At 35.7% G+C, this 16,479-nt stretch overlaps 1 protein-coding gene across 1 annotated transcript in view; it reads right to left on the reverse strand.

Moving 5' to 3' along the window:
• Nucleotides 1-16,479, reverse strand: part of nol11 (nucleolar protein 11) — a 47,968-nt gene that overhangs the window by 22,098 nt on the left and 9,391 nt on the right. The window contains exons 5-14 of the mRNA XM_056459780.1: nt 13,363-13,420; nt 13,134-13,275; nt 12,189-12,392; nt 9,918-9,994; nt 9,674-9,797; nt 9,465-9,562; nt 8,496-8,549; nt 4,130-4,314; nt 3,900-4,025; nt 39-230 (exon numbers count right to left, since the gene is read on the reverse strand). Of these exons, the coding sequence (XP_056315755.1) occupies nt 39-230; nt 3,900-4,025; nt 4,130-4,314; nt 8,496-8,549; nt 9,465-9,562; nt 9,674-9,797; nt 9,918-9,994; nt 12,189-12,392; nt 13,134-13,275; nt 13,363-13,420 (1,260 nt within the window). The remainder of the gene's footprint in view (nt 1-38; nt 231-3,899; nt 4,026-4,129; nt 4,315-8,495; nt 8,550-9,464; nt 9,563-9,673; nt 9,798-9,917; nt 9,995-12,188; nt 12,393-13,133; nt 13,276-13,362; nt 13,421-16,479) is intronic.

The following is a 16,479-nucleotide window of genomic DNA, read 5'->3' on the forward strand; positions in this document are numbered from 1 at the left end:
ATACATTCTTTTAATATAAACAAGTAAACAAAGGATACAGAAATACACCCTTGTGTAATCCCACAGGACACTTCATATCCATGGATAAGAAATCCCTCTGTTGCTTGCTGCTAGAGACACCATTCTGCTGCTCACCTTCCTCCTTTTGACTTTGAGCTCGACCCATTTCTTTCATGAAGATTAAGCTCTCTGTGTCAAGGGTTAGAGTCTCCATCTCAGAGTCTGGAGTACTACAGTCAAACAAAAGTTGTTGTTTTTTAAACTTCTGTTTAAAAGGCATTAGTGCAAAAAAAAAAAAAAAAAGTAAATGATACAACAATGCCACCGTTCGGTATGGTTTTTGTTATTGGGTGCACTGCACAGTTCAATTTTGCTTAGTTTGCTAAGAAGGCAGGGCTTGTGCGGTGGCACCGGCAATGTTATGAAACATTAGATTCACTTTTGACTTAACCGCAATAATTAAACTTTATACATTGGCTTCACCTGTCTGTTTGGTGGTCAGCTGATCTGAGTACAGGGTCTGTGTAGATATCATAATGTCCAATTTAGGACTTTAAGACTTTAAGACCATTAAATATTAAATTTAAGACCTATATCACAATACCAAAAACACGCATACACAAAGAGAAAATGCTAAATCACAAGATTAGTGATAAAATAAATGTATTCAAATTAAACATTACTGAAGACAGGTTAGATGCATAATTGAACTACAGAAAAAACAAACAAACATCTTAATGCTGATTTATACTTCCGCCTGGCGCTGCATTGCGCACCTGACATACTTGTCGCGTTTGTCATCGAGTTATTTTTTAAAATGACAGGGGGCAGTCAAAATAAACAGACCGTAAAGTCAGACGGATAAACAGAGAAGTAGAACGTTACCAGTATTACGTCATATTATTAATATCAGTCAAGATTTTTTAACTGATTTTTTTTTGTTTTTTTAATAATTTATTATAATGATTATAAGAATTTTTACAACCATTCAAGATTTTTTGAATTAAACTTTGCTGCATCACTTGCTTTTGTTCGTATCTCGGATAGTTCTACCTATTAAAGATCAATATTAATGGCAACTGAACATGGGTTGCTCTACAAATATATGTTTTTATTATGGCAAGAATAAAAAAAAAAATTTTTTTTAAAAAAGTACACTTACTAAAAAAATACTGATGTTATTTTTTTTTTTATTTTGCCCACTCAACAATTCTCACATTACTGTCTGGCTAGTTTCTGTCCTTTACTTATGCTAAAAAGGCAATAATGGTCCAACAATTCTGACCATTATCACCAATAAAGCCTAAAAAAAACAGGCCATCAGTATATTGTAAACCGATAGGTAGGACCAGACGAAATCTGCGGACATTTTTTGCTATTTCTTAGCAGAATTGTGTTAAAGATCTGCGGATTTATGCAGAATTATTTTGGGAGTATCATAACTAAAACCTTAAAATATGAAATAAAAAGTAATACCTTTTTAACATTTATTTAATGTTTACAATGCAAATCCAATTAGATTCCCTTTATTTGGTAAACAAATCAAGTGTGTCATATAATATCTCTACTAAAACACAGAAAATTTTACTTTACAAACTGTATTGTAAATAAATCATATGAATATTTTCATATTAGTCAATAATATTACTGAAACTAATTTAAAAACTGAACAAATACAAATTTACACACATTTACTCAAGTAAATTAATACTCAATGATGGGCTAAAATCTGCATGTGCAGATTCCGTGTGGGCCTACTGATGGGTTCAAATATTCCTTTCCAGTTATCAAAGACATAATTTATTCCTTATAGTTTTGTAAACGTTAAATTGTTTTAAATTCAAAATCGTAATATATACACAGTGTAAAACCTATGACTGGTGGCAAAACATATTCAGTAATATTAAAACCACTTTTGCCGTGGCCTTTTTTTTGTTTTAACAAACTTATCCCTCAGGTTTTTCCAAACTTTTACAACAGGGTTCTTGCATCATTTTAAAAGTAAAATTTAATGGTTTTTAAGACCTCAACAAATATAATTTAAGAACTAAAATTTCATAATTTCTTTGGAATATGCTACTCAATTTAATGTCCTCGTTAGATTTAAATGAATTGTGCCTCGTCACAGTATGGATAACCCACAGTACCTGCCTTTTGGGTGACTGGCGGTGAAATGAAACCGTTATAGCTGACTGTGAGGTGGCGTCTGAACTAGAGCTGCAATCGGGCCATAAAAGTTAGGCCCGATAGGGCCCGAGCCCGACAAGCACATATTGATTGACAGCTTTTAAAAAGCCTGAACCCCTTTATACCCCAAAATTATTCAAATGTGCACATGCACACAGCTCTTTTGTCTTTTTTTTATGAACGAGTCATTTATGTGTTAACATTACTTATTCAGAACATAGGCTATAGGCCACTTGGAAGATGAAACAAAAAAAAATTGTCCTTTGTAACATCTTAATATCTCAGCACTCTAAATAGGCCTGGGTACATACGGCCTTTAGTCTTTAAATTGGCCAACACACCAATAAAAAAAAGTCTCTTAACAAATTAAAATAAATGATAAATGATGATGGGTATTTGGCAATAATGAAATTAAGATAAAGGCTCTGTGGGATTTGTTTTGCCACTTTAGTTATATTTGAAAAATCTTTACTCATCAAGTTTAGGCTATGTGTTTTTGTAGGGGAACATGAACACTGAATCCACTGTAAATTGCTTTAGCGCAGTCCTGCGCTCACTGAGCATTATTGACCTGGCTAATTTAGCATGTTTTAGGTATGGGTAGGATTGTTTGTTCATCTTCCACCAGTCAAAAACATTCATTTCATCTTCCGTCAGGTCGCTATACATTGCTGTTTAGTGCTCTACTGTAATATGCAGAGTATGAGCGACCACCGAAATACCTTTGCGGCTAGAATGACTGTTCTTTTTTAACTAGCAGCTGGCCTGACCGCAGTCAAAATTCACTCTTTTTGACTTCTCCGTCATCATTTGTTTCACCTTTGCAGGGATGAATTTTAATGTTGTAACAAACGATTTGATTACTCTCTCGCGCTAATCAAAATGCATTACATGACTGTTCATTTACTGCGCAAGCCCAAGCCCGCCCGGCCCGACCCAGTCTAAAATGATAGAAATCAAGTCCGAACCCATCCGTCGGGTTCGGGCAAATATTTTCAGCTCTAGTATGAAATAGTAACATTGTTAGGTTTAGCTGCAAACAATGCAGGGATTACCCTGGACTCGCTATGACTAGCTGTTGCAATGCAAGACACTGCTGGTGCTTTCCTCCTTTCATGTGCGACTCGACGGCTTTGAGCCATTGGTCCCTAACGAAAAGGTCTTTTTGCAGAATTTACACATTGCCTCATTGCCACGTCATTAAATTTACACTTTCCCATCTTTGCATTTTGAACCTCATCTCATAATGTCAGCACGCAGGTGCACACCAACGTAAGCGTCTGTAGCCGACCTACCGTAATAAGCTAATAAATCACGGAGACTGTCATTTCTCTCCTGTTTCACACATACTAAATTAATCAACCACTGTGCTTCCCTATCGTCATTAAGGACACCGGCTAAAAATTTTACACCTAACAGCCACTTTACGGTAAATTTAAGACCTTAATTTCCCAGATTTAAATTTAAAACATTAAGACTTTAAGGAGCAGCGGGAACCCTGGAGTAAACTAAAAATCAATCAATCAATCAAGTGTGTCACATTAACAGTTGGGAAGGGGAACCTCGGTTTGCTATGTTCGAACCGTATGAGGCGTTCGTCTTTTTTTTTGGTTCGTTTTGAACATCATTACACCCCTATGGATTATGGTGGCTTAATTTTTAAATGTAACAAATGTTAACAAGAAGTGAGCGTAATTGGGTGGAAGACTCACCTCAGAATGGTTTTGAGATAAGCACAGGTAACAGCTTCAGGTATGTCTGGAAAAAGTTGGAAAGCAATCTGACAGAGTTGAAAATCTCTCTTTACCATCGCCAGGGACAACAATTCTGGGCAAACACTACATATCCAAAAACAAACAAACAAAACGAATGAATGAATACAGATATACATTGAAGTACTTGGTAGATAAATGTGTCCACAGAGATGATTTTATATTCAAACCTGTAGCAGAGATAACGAGTGTCTAGCAGTTGTAAAAATACGCGCTGAGGGTAGAAACTGTCATCTGTCAGGGATCTTGACACTAGCTCCATTGCCACTTTCCCTGCTGCAAGCTGAAGGTCAATCTGAGGAGCCTGATGAATAAACTCACCCGCTGCTGACTGCACATCTTCTACCACAGCAGTCTAGCAAATAAGTAAATTGGGTCATCGCAAACTAAAGAATATAATCCATGGGTAAATGCTGTTTCAAATACTAATATATACTGCAATACCTAAACAACGAGACAATTAGGCGCTTCCATCTGAACAATTTGATGTCAATTTAAGCTATGGTCACACTATCTCACACATCCATGTAAGTGTAAATCTGTAAGTGTACAGTGTTTAAAACTATTGAATTATCTATAAAAGAGTCGACTCATAGTGCTTCAAACGAGTCGTCTTGATAATGAGTCATTAGGTGTTTCGTGATGCGGCTACGAAACACTAGTTGCGCGCGCAAACCCGGGAGATTTGAAACCTGCGGCCCCGCCCACTAACACAGAAAAAAGATACACACACATACACACAAACACCCCGGTCGAATGAAGTCACGCTGTGCAGATGGATACTATCGACAGTCTACCCAAAGATGAAAGCTCAGCATTATAGCAGAGCCTTGAGCAGTTCGAGTGCTTCTGGAAACTACATGCTTACAAAGAAGACTTCATCGGCTGTTTGTTAAAGGAAGGATCAGTAAAGACTGTCAGAACATGGATCAGTGCATCATGGATCGTTTTTTTCCTCCATTTCACAAGTGCAAGTATGTGCGATTAAAATTGTTGCCTCGTTTACTCTAGCTTGCAAATTGTGTATTTAGTTGTGTTTTGTTACTTGTAACTGCGTGTACTGTATCAGGTTAACTCTTTATATTCTCATATCGCGTGTAAAGCCACGTTGAAAACGCGACGCTTGCCACTTTGTTTAAGGATCGTCAACTGTTCTTACACACATGCAATGGTCAAGTTTTCAAATAGTTAAGCTTTTCTGGATATAACTGTGGTCGCAAATATATCTGAGGACGCGGGTGTTGATGGAGGTGTCGCGGACGCCGCCCCCTCTATTCTGCCGCTCTATGGACGCGCCGGCCCTGTGGTTGTGTCTTCTGAGGAGGAGGGTAATGTGTGTGTGTGTGTGTGCCTGTGTGAAAAAAGCAGGTAGACTGTGACGGGATAGGAGATCTCCTCGCCAGTTCTTGGAGTTTTTGCTCAATAAAATAATTAGTTGTCTGTATTTTCAAGTCCATCCTCTGTATTTACATTCACCCACTGGCAGCCAAAATTCAGGCCTTACACTATGAAGCGTGTATGCACTGTGACTACTTTTATATTGTTGAATTTACATTCACCCACTGGCAGCCAAAATTCAGGCCTTACACTATGAAGCGTGTATGCACTGTGACTACTTTTATATTGTTGATTAGCTGCTGGGCATTTCACTCTGCCTCGCGCTGAAGGCTGTCAGTTTTGACCAATCGCAGCAGGCTGTCATCGGTCCAATCAGCGCAGATTAGCTTCGTGCTGAGGAGGGGTTTGGGAACAAATGGATCGCAGAACGATTCATAAGGGAGTTGCTGGAATAATTAGGTAAAAATAAATTTTTTTTCTTGCATGCATATTAGACTTGTTGGAGACCTTTACAACCAAAATATGACCCTATTTCATGTATAATAGGGGCTCTTTAAGAGATTTTAATATTTATGTGGATAAAAATAACTCAAATTATATATCATGTATTGGGAGTTTTGGACTTTTTTGGACAACGTTCCCACACACTCTAAAGGACACATCCTTAAGCTAATCTGTTGCTCTGGTATCTCACCCATTGACTGTACAGCTGATGACCTTCCAATAACTGATAATTTTCTCATTTAATTTTGCACTCCCTCTTTTCTTCACCAAACTTCCCAATACTATCTCCTTCCGTAACAAAGAATATTGACATAGAATCTGCTAGTACTGACTCCATTTTTGACACTACTACCCTTTTCTCAGCAGATGACTTAGTTTCTCATTACACTGGACTTGAGCTTTATTTCCCTTAAAATCCAGACCTGAAAGCCAAAGGTCGGCAAACTAAGAAACTTTCTAGGAAAACTGGCCTTGCTGTTCACAAAGAAATGCATAAAATCCTACAATATAAGAACTGTATAACTCTGCCAAAATTTTCACTGGCCCAACCACCAAAACCCCCCCCAAAAAACTAATAGCCATTTTAGCCACATATTTTAAATAATGTGTGAAAAGCCAAACATAACTGTATCATAAGTTTCTTTGGGTGTACCCCAGGCCTCAATATACTCCATAAATATAACATGCAGTTCCACTGCTACACGGATAATATTCAGCTCTAACTCTCTGGCGAACCCTCTTCTAATTTTTCACCTTCATCCCTTAGTCTGCTTAGCAGAAATCCAATCTTGGCTCTCTCAACTCTCTCAAATTAAATAGTGCAAAAACTGAGGTTTGCTTGTCGGTACCAAATTAACACTCTTCAAAACTGACAGCTTTTCTCTTTGTCTTCATGACTGTTCCATTTATCCCTCTAAACAGGTCAAGAGCCTGAGTTTCATCCCTGATAGCACCTTATCTTTTGATTCTCACATTAATAACATCCCCCGCTCTGCTTACTTACATTAACCAACTCTGCCTATCGCTTACCCCTCACGCCACTGCTGTTCTTGTCCATAGCCTTGTCACATCTCATTTAGATTACTGCATACTGCATTCTCTTTGGTCTCACTCAAAAATCCATCTGTAAGCTTCAGTTGGTCCAGAATTGCCCGTATCATCACCAGAACCTCTTTTTATCATAACATCACCCATGTCGTGCAACAGTTTCACTGGTTACCAGTTCATTTCCTAAATGATTTTAAAGTTTCGCTGTTAATATTCAAAACCATCCACTTATCTCGCCCCTTCATGTTTGTTTGCCCTCATTCATATTACTGCTCCTTCTCGCACCCTGAGATGATCTTCATCCCTCCACTTGTCTGTTCCCTCTACTCGCCTATCGTCTATAGGTAGTAGAGCATTGAGCCACTCTGCTCCCCTGCTTTGAAACTCACTATGACCTGCCATCAGAAACATTGACTATTACATTATTCAAAACAAGACATAAAACTTTAAGGTGGCTTTTAATACTTTATTGTATCTGCACTATTGTTGTGTGTAGTCTTAAGGTTGTATGCAATTCTTTGATTTCTCTTCCCAAGCCAAAATACAATAACTTGGAGTGCCTTTGTTCAATCACTTTTATTGCTATCGGCGCCCGAAAGGCAACTATCTTAACTATTGAAATGGACTCATCGAACCCATAGCTCACTCCTAAAACGTACATAATGTATGCTCTGTTCAATATGTATTCACCAATTGACCTGCATAGAAATGCATAGATCATGCTTTATGTGTGTTTAAAGTGTCATGTTTCAAATATCGTTGCACTTTTACTTTCATTTCACAACAGATGATGCAAAACGCATGATAATGAATTATATGGATTACATTCTTTAATATTCCTGGTTAAAGTTGCATACATTCCTTCGGGGTGGATCCTCATTATGCATAGGAGAAGCCCAGAGACAGTCAGTCAGTAGAGAATGGGTGTGACTTGACCAATAGTTATAATGTATCTACCCCACAAAATCTGTCTCCGACAGAATGAAAAATTTCCATAGTTTCCACGTTTCTTATTAACAGATAGTATAAACTCAGTTAAAGATCACACCTCCCGTATCCTCTGATCTGCGCCACAAACGGCAAACGACAAAAGGACATCTTAAGAGACTTTTTCCAAGCATCAGAAAAAACTCACACAACACAAGTGAGAGGAATGCAAGTATTTCTTTATATGAGTTTTAAGCTGTGCCCTTTTAAAGGCATTTATCAATACTTGATGGTTCGTATTAGTCATGTGGAACTGAGTGAGATTTGTCATACTTTATCTAAACTCTTTATTTCCTCGCTGTGTTTTTGTTGATGTTTTGTATGTTTGTTCGTTATATGCTAGACTAGTCATTAAATAATTTTATAACCACGTTGGATTGTCTTTGTTTTGCCTCACAGAAATGGTCACTTTAAAAAGAAAAGATCCTTGCAATCAGTTTATTAGAGTTTAACAAAACATTTAAACTATTCATCTACTTCACAAGTATAATTCCCTTTCTAAATAAACAATTTAAAAAACAGACTAGCGGACCAAGTCATTGTTATATTTATTATTATTATTAATAATAGGGTAATAAGTGCAGTGTGACCATGGCTTAACCTTGAATTAAGTTTCACATATCTCCCCCCCTTCATAAACACACAAAAAAATGAAAATACCTTAATGTGGTCTATAAGTTGATCTACTGTCACTGGAGACTTGACGTTTGAAGTCTGCAAAAAAGCATCACGTTATTGTAGTAAATAAATTATTATGGTCAAATTGTATTAAACCACAACCTAACTTCCAAACTTTGTATTTCTCATCTCCTGAATCCTTACAGTCAGCCTAAACTGACTAGTAGTTATTATACAATTTAAATGAATAAATTATTTAAATTGACTATTGGTTCATATGACTGTACAGGTGCCCAATATGTGATACATCGACAAAGAAGCAACTCCTGCTATAAAGTTCATTTAAGCACACATAGGTGCTCAAAGGAGTCTGTGCTCACCTCACTGAACATTCTGATCAGTTACTGTTCTTGAAGAAAAATATTAATCTAGTGGGAATTCATGTTTTTGCATTAAAAATAAACCAGGGCTAAGTATAAAATGTTTCCATAAAATAAGTTGTAATTAGTGTCTTAAGGTTACAGAAAACTAGAAATCAATTTATTGCTATTTTGACAGTTTTTTTCTTAAATGGATAATCCACAAAATTGAGATGCTTCTACTATGACTAATTTAGAGATGTGCCCTTTTCAATCACAAACTGTTCTCTGCACAACAGAGTTAAGCTTGTTTGACAGCTGAGCTTTTGTTTTACATTGTTACAATTCTATAAAACATGTGCTGTTAATAAACGAATGCATCTTATAACTTTCTGATGCAGTTATTTCTCCTTTCACCTTTGAATAGAACAATCCTGATATATTGTGGATGGCTTTCTTGTGATACAATTGCAGAATTGGTGATATTGTGATAAATAAGGGGCAAACACTTTCACACTACTGCATATCCAAGACTGTTATTAAAACTTCTGCAGGTTTATATACTTTGACGATTAATGTGAGTGCAACTGGCATGAAACCACATTGATGCATAAACATCTGTAGGGAAAAATAACAATGAAGTGTCTCTTACATTTCTGGTTGACATTCTGCTCTTGACTTTTGCTGCGTTTATGTTGTCATTGTGCGGCAGAGCCGTCCAGGAAGACAAGAGGTTGCATGATTTGGATTCTAAAGAGAAGGAAAAAGGGGTTAATTTTATATTTTAGCCTCATTTTACATATTCTGAAGAAAAGATTAGGACAGATGTTTCATATTTCAAATGAAATTTCAAATCTTTACCACTTTGATTTGTCTGCTTCAGTTTTCCCATGGCAGCCGCGAGAGATGACTTTTGGCACTCAAAAGAAATTACTGATAGTATCTTCCCATGAGGAATGTACAGCTTTCCAGAATAACACCAGATCTGTATTCAGAAAAAAAAATTTTTTTTCTTCTCATGTTTTTTCTCACAAATAAAGATTATTTTCAGGATTTGTAGAAGTGTAATAAGAATAACAATAATGGTGATAAGTAATAACCACACCTGACTGTAGATTGTTCCGGACAATTCTTTACAAGCCTGAAGAGTTTGGAAATGTTTGTTCCAGATGCAAAGATAATCTACAAATGACAACATCATAATGATCATCACACCAATAGTCCATGGTAATAAAAGAAAAGGAAGGGGGGGGGGGGGGGCTGGGTTGTTCGAAGGGTTGTTACATTAATATTAATCTCATTACGAAGCAAGAATTAAATGTGGCATGTGAAAGGAGGAAGATCGGGTCAACTTGGTTAAGGCCTCTCAAGTTCGATGCTCAAGAGAATCTCTGAGCATAAACTTTTACTTGCATAGTTTCTTTTACTTTATTCTTTTTTTTACTTTTATCATTTACACAGAGTGATACAGTTCAGTGCAGTACGGTATGGGTCACATTTATCAGGCTTGTGTATGCACTGAAAAAACGGTACCCTTTTGAAAGGTGTGGTGCATGACAGAAAGCTGCAGACGACACTTCAAAGAAATGGAAAAGTAAAGCTGTACGGAGCATTCACATATCATATGAGAACCACTTCTCACAAAACAGATGCTTTATTCACACATACTTATACATCAATTACTTAACATGCCATCAACAGGATTTAATCATAGCTGCAGATGAATGATAATGTGAAATAGCCTACTGTAACATCTGCAATTATATAAAAATAAATAAGTAAAACATGGGAACACATGACTCTTACATGTCTTGACATGACTCTTGAGACTCCGAAATCCCAAATGTACATTAAGGCCTTATTTGGGTTCAAAAAAATATATGAAACACCTAGCCTACATTGCAAACGTCTCATCTGTATCTTTATTCCTTACCAGCACATGTAACCTCTTGTTAAAAAGTAACTATGTTATTCCGAGTTCATAATAGTCCAAAAGGCAATGATAATTAAACATTGCTGTTTATTCATGTTTTGGGTTGCTGAAAAAATCATTTGCTAGTTTGTTTCCCCATGCTTCACTCTCGTGTTTGTTGTGGAATGTGGTTATTATCAGTATTTAAAATCTAGATCTGTGGCGAGTGCATGCAAATAGAGAGAAAAAGTGAAACCACTTTGAAAAGGGTCCCCAAAAAATGGTACAGAACACTTCACTTTTTGGTACCTTTTGACAGTAAACACTGACATAAAACAAGCATACAGTACCATACCCCTCACTGGGAATGGGCCATTAATGCCCATGCTGTCTAAAAGACATTAACCAGAGAGAGGTCACAAATTAAGCAGCTAATTAAGCTTATTTAGGATTATATAAAATAAGCAAATGTGCTGAAGCAGGTTGAAAAATTTTGTAGTGTGTCTCCAGCAGCAAAGTCCAAGGCCACTGAAATACTGTTGATCACACACTGAAAATGTTATTTCAGTTTCATTCAGGTATAATGTCTTTTTCATTCTATGATATAAAACCACATCTGGTCACAAGACAAAAAAAGAGAAAAAAGTTATTTTAAAAACTTTAATGATGATGATATAAATGTAAATTTTAGAGATAATGTATATATGTGAAATGGAAAAAAAAAAAAAAAAAAAAAAAAACGGTATTGCATGTGCACTTCAGAATTATGCTGTTAACAGGCAAAAGGAAACTTTCCATTACCACATGATAATGTTAGGTTTAAGGTATGATCATGCTGATGAGTAGGTTCCGAGATATCGGTTTCACTCCAACAGAGGCATATCTAGGAAGTCCAGAATTAACGCATTTTCTTCATTATCTACGTGAATTTTAAAGAGCCCCAATTATGGATTTTGTAAATGACCCTCCATAAACTGAGTAACAGCTCAATGAAAACATTCAGCTGACGTTTAAATCTGAAAGTGCACCATGTTTAAAACTTTTGATTCTCAAAAAAATTAGCAGGTTAAAGTTCATTTTGTAAAACAAACTATTTATAAGACATTAATTTCTTACCTCAGAATTGTACAGAACTGTACAGTTTAACAGGACATGTCTTTCTTTTGGATTGGAATCAATCAATTTCGCATCACGTTAGGCTAACGTAAAATTTTTATTGACTAAAAGTAGACAAATGCCAGGACTTTGTTGAATAAAATATAACAAACTAAATAGTATTTACTCAGACTAAACCAAAATGTTCTGCTAAGGTTTGCAAATCTACAAGCTAACAAGTGTTTTTGAAATGGCAAGTTACTGTTGATACATTTTCTATGCACGTTTAACAAAAACATCAGCTTTCACATTGATTAATCAAGATACAGAAGATTACAAAGACAATGTATTGGTAATAATAAGGGTCACCTTTGCCAGCTCCAGCAGAGGGGTGGGGAAATCCAACAACAGCAGCATGAGCCTCATCAAGCACAACAGCAGCACCAGACGTCAGCTCTTGCTCCCCCAGAGGTAAACTGAGACACAAAGAGCGGGGTAGAGCCTGGACAGCTCCAGCTTCAGAAACTGAACTTCTGAGTGGTAACACACTTTCATATATACTGCCACTCATAACTGAAAAGATGTGAAGCATTTTCATCTCTATTAGTACAAAATTGTCATCAGGGCACTATGTTAACATTTGAGCGTGCTGCCACTAGGTTCAACAGATGCAAATGATGCTGATTGGTCAAGCTTGTTTCTAAGCAACTGCTTGATTACATGTGAACTATTCTCATTTGGTGCATGAATCTGATAACTGGCCAATTAAAGAGCTACATAACCAATAAAAGCATGAGGGCAGGAAAGTATTGCAAACAGATTTAAATTGTAAGTTAACTATAAGTCATGAATGAACATTAGGAAGAGGGATTGATCCTATTACATATTCATTAAATTTTTACAAATTCACATTTTTATACTAGTCCACACAAAACAAACAATTGTAATCTTTAGGTTCTTTCACAACAAATGATAAATTAAACAGTATTCGGTTTAAAAATGATTAAATCAAACTTTGAGAGAAGGACCCTTATATTGAAATTAATGTGCTTAATAAATGACATTACTTCACTAATTTTTAAAAAATAATTAGTACATAACATAACTGAAAAATACAGTGGGCTTAGTAGAGCTCTGTGATATGGCACTGTTAACTTGTGCAATGTCAAAATGATTAATCTGCATGTAAGAAAACTATTTCTGAACATGCATGGGCATCACTGACAAATAATTTCTGTAAAATGTGCAAAATAAAATGCAAAACTAAAAAACAAAGTCATTTTAATTTACACAATTTACAATTTACATACTTACACAAGTACTGCAGATGTATATTACTACCCCTGCATGTGGCAGAGAAACTGACAGGAGCGAAGGGACCAGGTTCAGTCTCAAATCTGTACTTCACAACAGTGTTGGGGTTAAATCTTTGAGCATACAGGAAGTGCTCTCCTCTCTGAAACACACAATTTATCAGAGCTGATTCACAGGTTCTCTTCATGCACTGATAAAAGAAAAATAAACAGATTTAAGAAGACAGAACCTTTTCCGTGCAAAACAACACAACAAGCTGGTGTCCTGCCTTAACAACAGTACTCCACCTGTAGAACAGAAAACATAACATCTTACACCTATAGAAACAGTTTAAATTAAATCAAAATCTAAAGGAACAGTTAACCAATATATGGAAATTTGGCTGAGGTCTTAAAATGTACTAGACTTTCTTCAGCAGAACATAAACGCTTTTTAGATGCAATTGTAGTTTGTAGTTCTTGGAGATTCATATAATGCAAGTAAACAGATAATGCAAAATCAATACCTTTGGTTTTCCCGGTTTTTCCCAAGTAGAGCTCTGAAAGGGCCTTAAATCTAAGCCGTAGCTTGGCCTTGGCCCGAGATGCACAGGCTGTAGCTCTGCCCTTGTCCAACAGCTTATAAAATTTTCGACCCGAAGTTGATGTTTTTTATTTAGTTTTTTTTCAGAATCATTTAGAGAAATGTTTGGAGGTTGTGTTTGTTTGTTTTTTGAAATGCAAATTTTTTTTTTAAGTGACATCGATATCCAAGCGGTATGTGGTCCACAGTGAGTTAAATCAATTAAACCCATTGGTGCATGCAGCCGTATGGCTGTACGCACTGTGCATACATACCATGAGAGTTAATGTGAATTAATGCTGATTATTTATTTATTAATTTATAACATAATTGAAATTATTAAACCGTTTACACTACGATATATTGACAAAGTAAAAAAGAATGAGAATAATTAAAGGTGTGTGTTTGTGTGTTTTAAAGTGTGTGTTTATGTACTTGCATGGTGGGAGATGGGTAAAGACATTTATTGGCTTTAGTTTTGCTGGCGTTTTTTTCTCTCATCATTCAAAGTTGTCACAATTTGAAATGTTGACCAGAAGTTTGCCTTTCCTCGTATTTAACAGTTTTAAGGTCACCATTGTCAATGTTCTCTCATAGGAAAAAGTTCAGGGACACCGTAGAAGAGGACTAAACCGATGTTACTAAACAAAATGTGAGTGTCTAGGAAAATTAACCCACAAGCTGCCACAGCTTCGCACAGATCCAGGTTAAGTTCTCTTGTACATGAGGAAATTTACTTGTAAGGGACAGTCATGTTTCATTTTCAGTTTTTAGCCTGTGTGTCTACTAAAGCCAATAACCTCTCCCGGCCCCATACATGTCAGAACAATGTGTTAAGTAGGCTTAAAAAAAAATTTTTTTTTTTTTTGTTTTTTTTTTTTTAACATGCATTGGCATTTGAACAGAGTAATGTAGAAACGCTCACCCTGCTTAATATGAAGCTCACAAAATTGTAGTCTTGTGAATACTAGAAATAACGAACCTGTGCTACATTTCTTTTTCTTAATTTATCTATTGACAAACAATTTTTTCTTTTTTGCATTTTGTCACTCTTTGCCACAGACATAACCTGTGTTCTGACATGTTTATCCAAATATCACTGACAAATTTAATTTACAGAAGGAAGGCAAAGCAAGAGTGTTCTCGGTTCTGTTTCGTATTTCTTTCAATTCATATGGACATAATTTGACAATTAAACAAAAGAAAAATTTTGCTTGTTTCCACATTATGATAGAAACACTGTTTCAAGAAAGCCTTGAGTGTACAGATTGCTTGACCTCGCCCATTTCTTAAACAGAAATGGAAATGGAGAAGCTTAAGTTATTGCACACTGAACCCGAAATTGTTGTCTATAATTTTTGCATGTTGAAAAATAAATTCGACCTTGCGTTGTGTCAATCGTATTGACACACTACCCCCGAAACTTTAGTACGTCAAATTCAGAAAAAAAAGTTTGATTTGTTTACGCATATGTGCGTATATATATAACAGTTCTGTCTGGTTCTAGAATCTGATTGGCCAATAACAGTTAGAGCTGAACAATTAATCAGAAAAGACTATCTAAACCTAAGACTATCTTAATCCAGCATTTCCACGATTCTGTCAATCATATTACCAAGGTCAGGAGATAAGCAGAGGCTGCTGCACAAGTCTTCACATTGTTTTACATGCATTGCTCAGCAATGTGGACACCAATGGTGTTGAAATGGTGCTGAAAGAGTCACATACTGTTTTTATAAGGTATAATTCACCCAAAAATGACATTTCTGTCTTAATGTAATTATGTATTCATGGCCACGAAATCACACGTGAGCTGACCGTGACCTGTTACCGCAAGTGGGCGTGCGCGAGCATGTGAATGAAGTCTACTTTAGTGAACAGAACCTGTGAGCCATCTTAATGTGAGCGTTTTAATGGTCAGATACATGCACATTTGTGTTAGAGCGCGGTGTTTAGTGATTATTTATATTAACCCTCATTTGTGTAATAAACAAGTTGGGTATCAAACAATATGTGAAAGAGAAACCATATTAGAGCCGCACTACTCTTAAAGTGACAGCGCGCATTAATCCTGCTGCCGTGTTTTTATTATTTATCAAACAACAAAAGGACAAAATCACTTACTGCTTTTGCAGCTGAAGTTTTTTCTTACAGAGAAGATGCTTAAAGCACAGTTTGTTTCACATTTTTATTCTATTGTATTTATTTCCCTTTCCTTATTTACAGGGAAGAAAATAACTGTGCATATATACAGTTAAAGTCAGAAATATTAGCCCTCCTGAATTATTAACGACCCTTTCCTCCAATTTCTGTTTAACAGAGCAGATTTTCCTCAACCCATTTTTAAACATAACAGATTTAATAACTTTTATAATAAATGATTTATTTTATCTTTGCTATGATTACAGTAAATAATATTTGACTAGATATTTTTCAAGTTACTAGTATTCTGTTTAAAGGGACATTCAAAGGCTTAATTAGGGTAATTAGGCAAGTCATTGAATAACAGTAGTTTCTTCTGCAGATGATCAAAAAATATATTGCTAATAATAATAATAATATTGACCCTAAAATAGGTTTCAAAATATTAAAAATATTATAGGAAATACTGTGAAAGATTCCTCTGTTAAACATCATTTGGGAAATTATATATATATATATATATATATATATATATATATATATATATATATATATATATATATATATATATATATATATATATATATATATAAATAAGTTCACAGGACGGCGAATAATTTTGACCTCAACTGATAATAGTTTT

Source organism: Danio aesculapii, chromosome 6 (assembly GCF_903798145.1).
Source record: "Danio aesculapii chromosome 6, fDanAes4.1, whole genome shotgun sequence".
NCBI classification, from domain to species: Eukaryota; Metazoa; Chordata; class Actinopteri; order Cypriniformes; family Danionidae; genus Danio; species Danio aesculapii.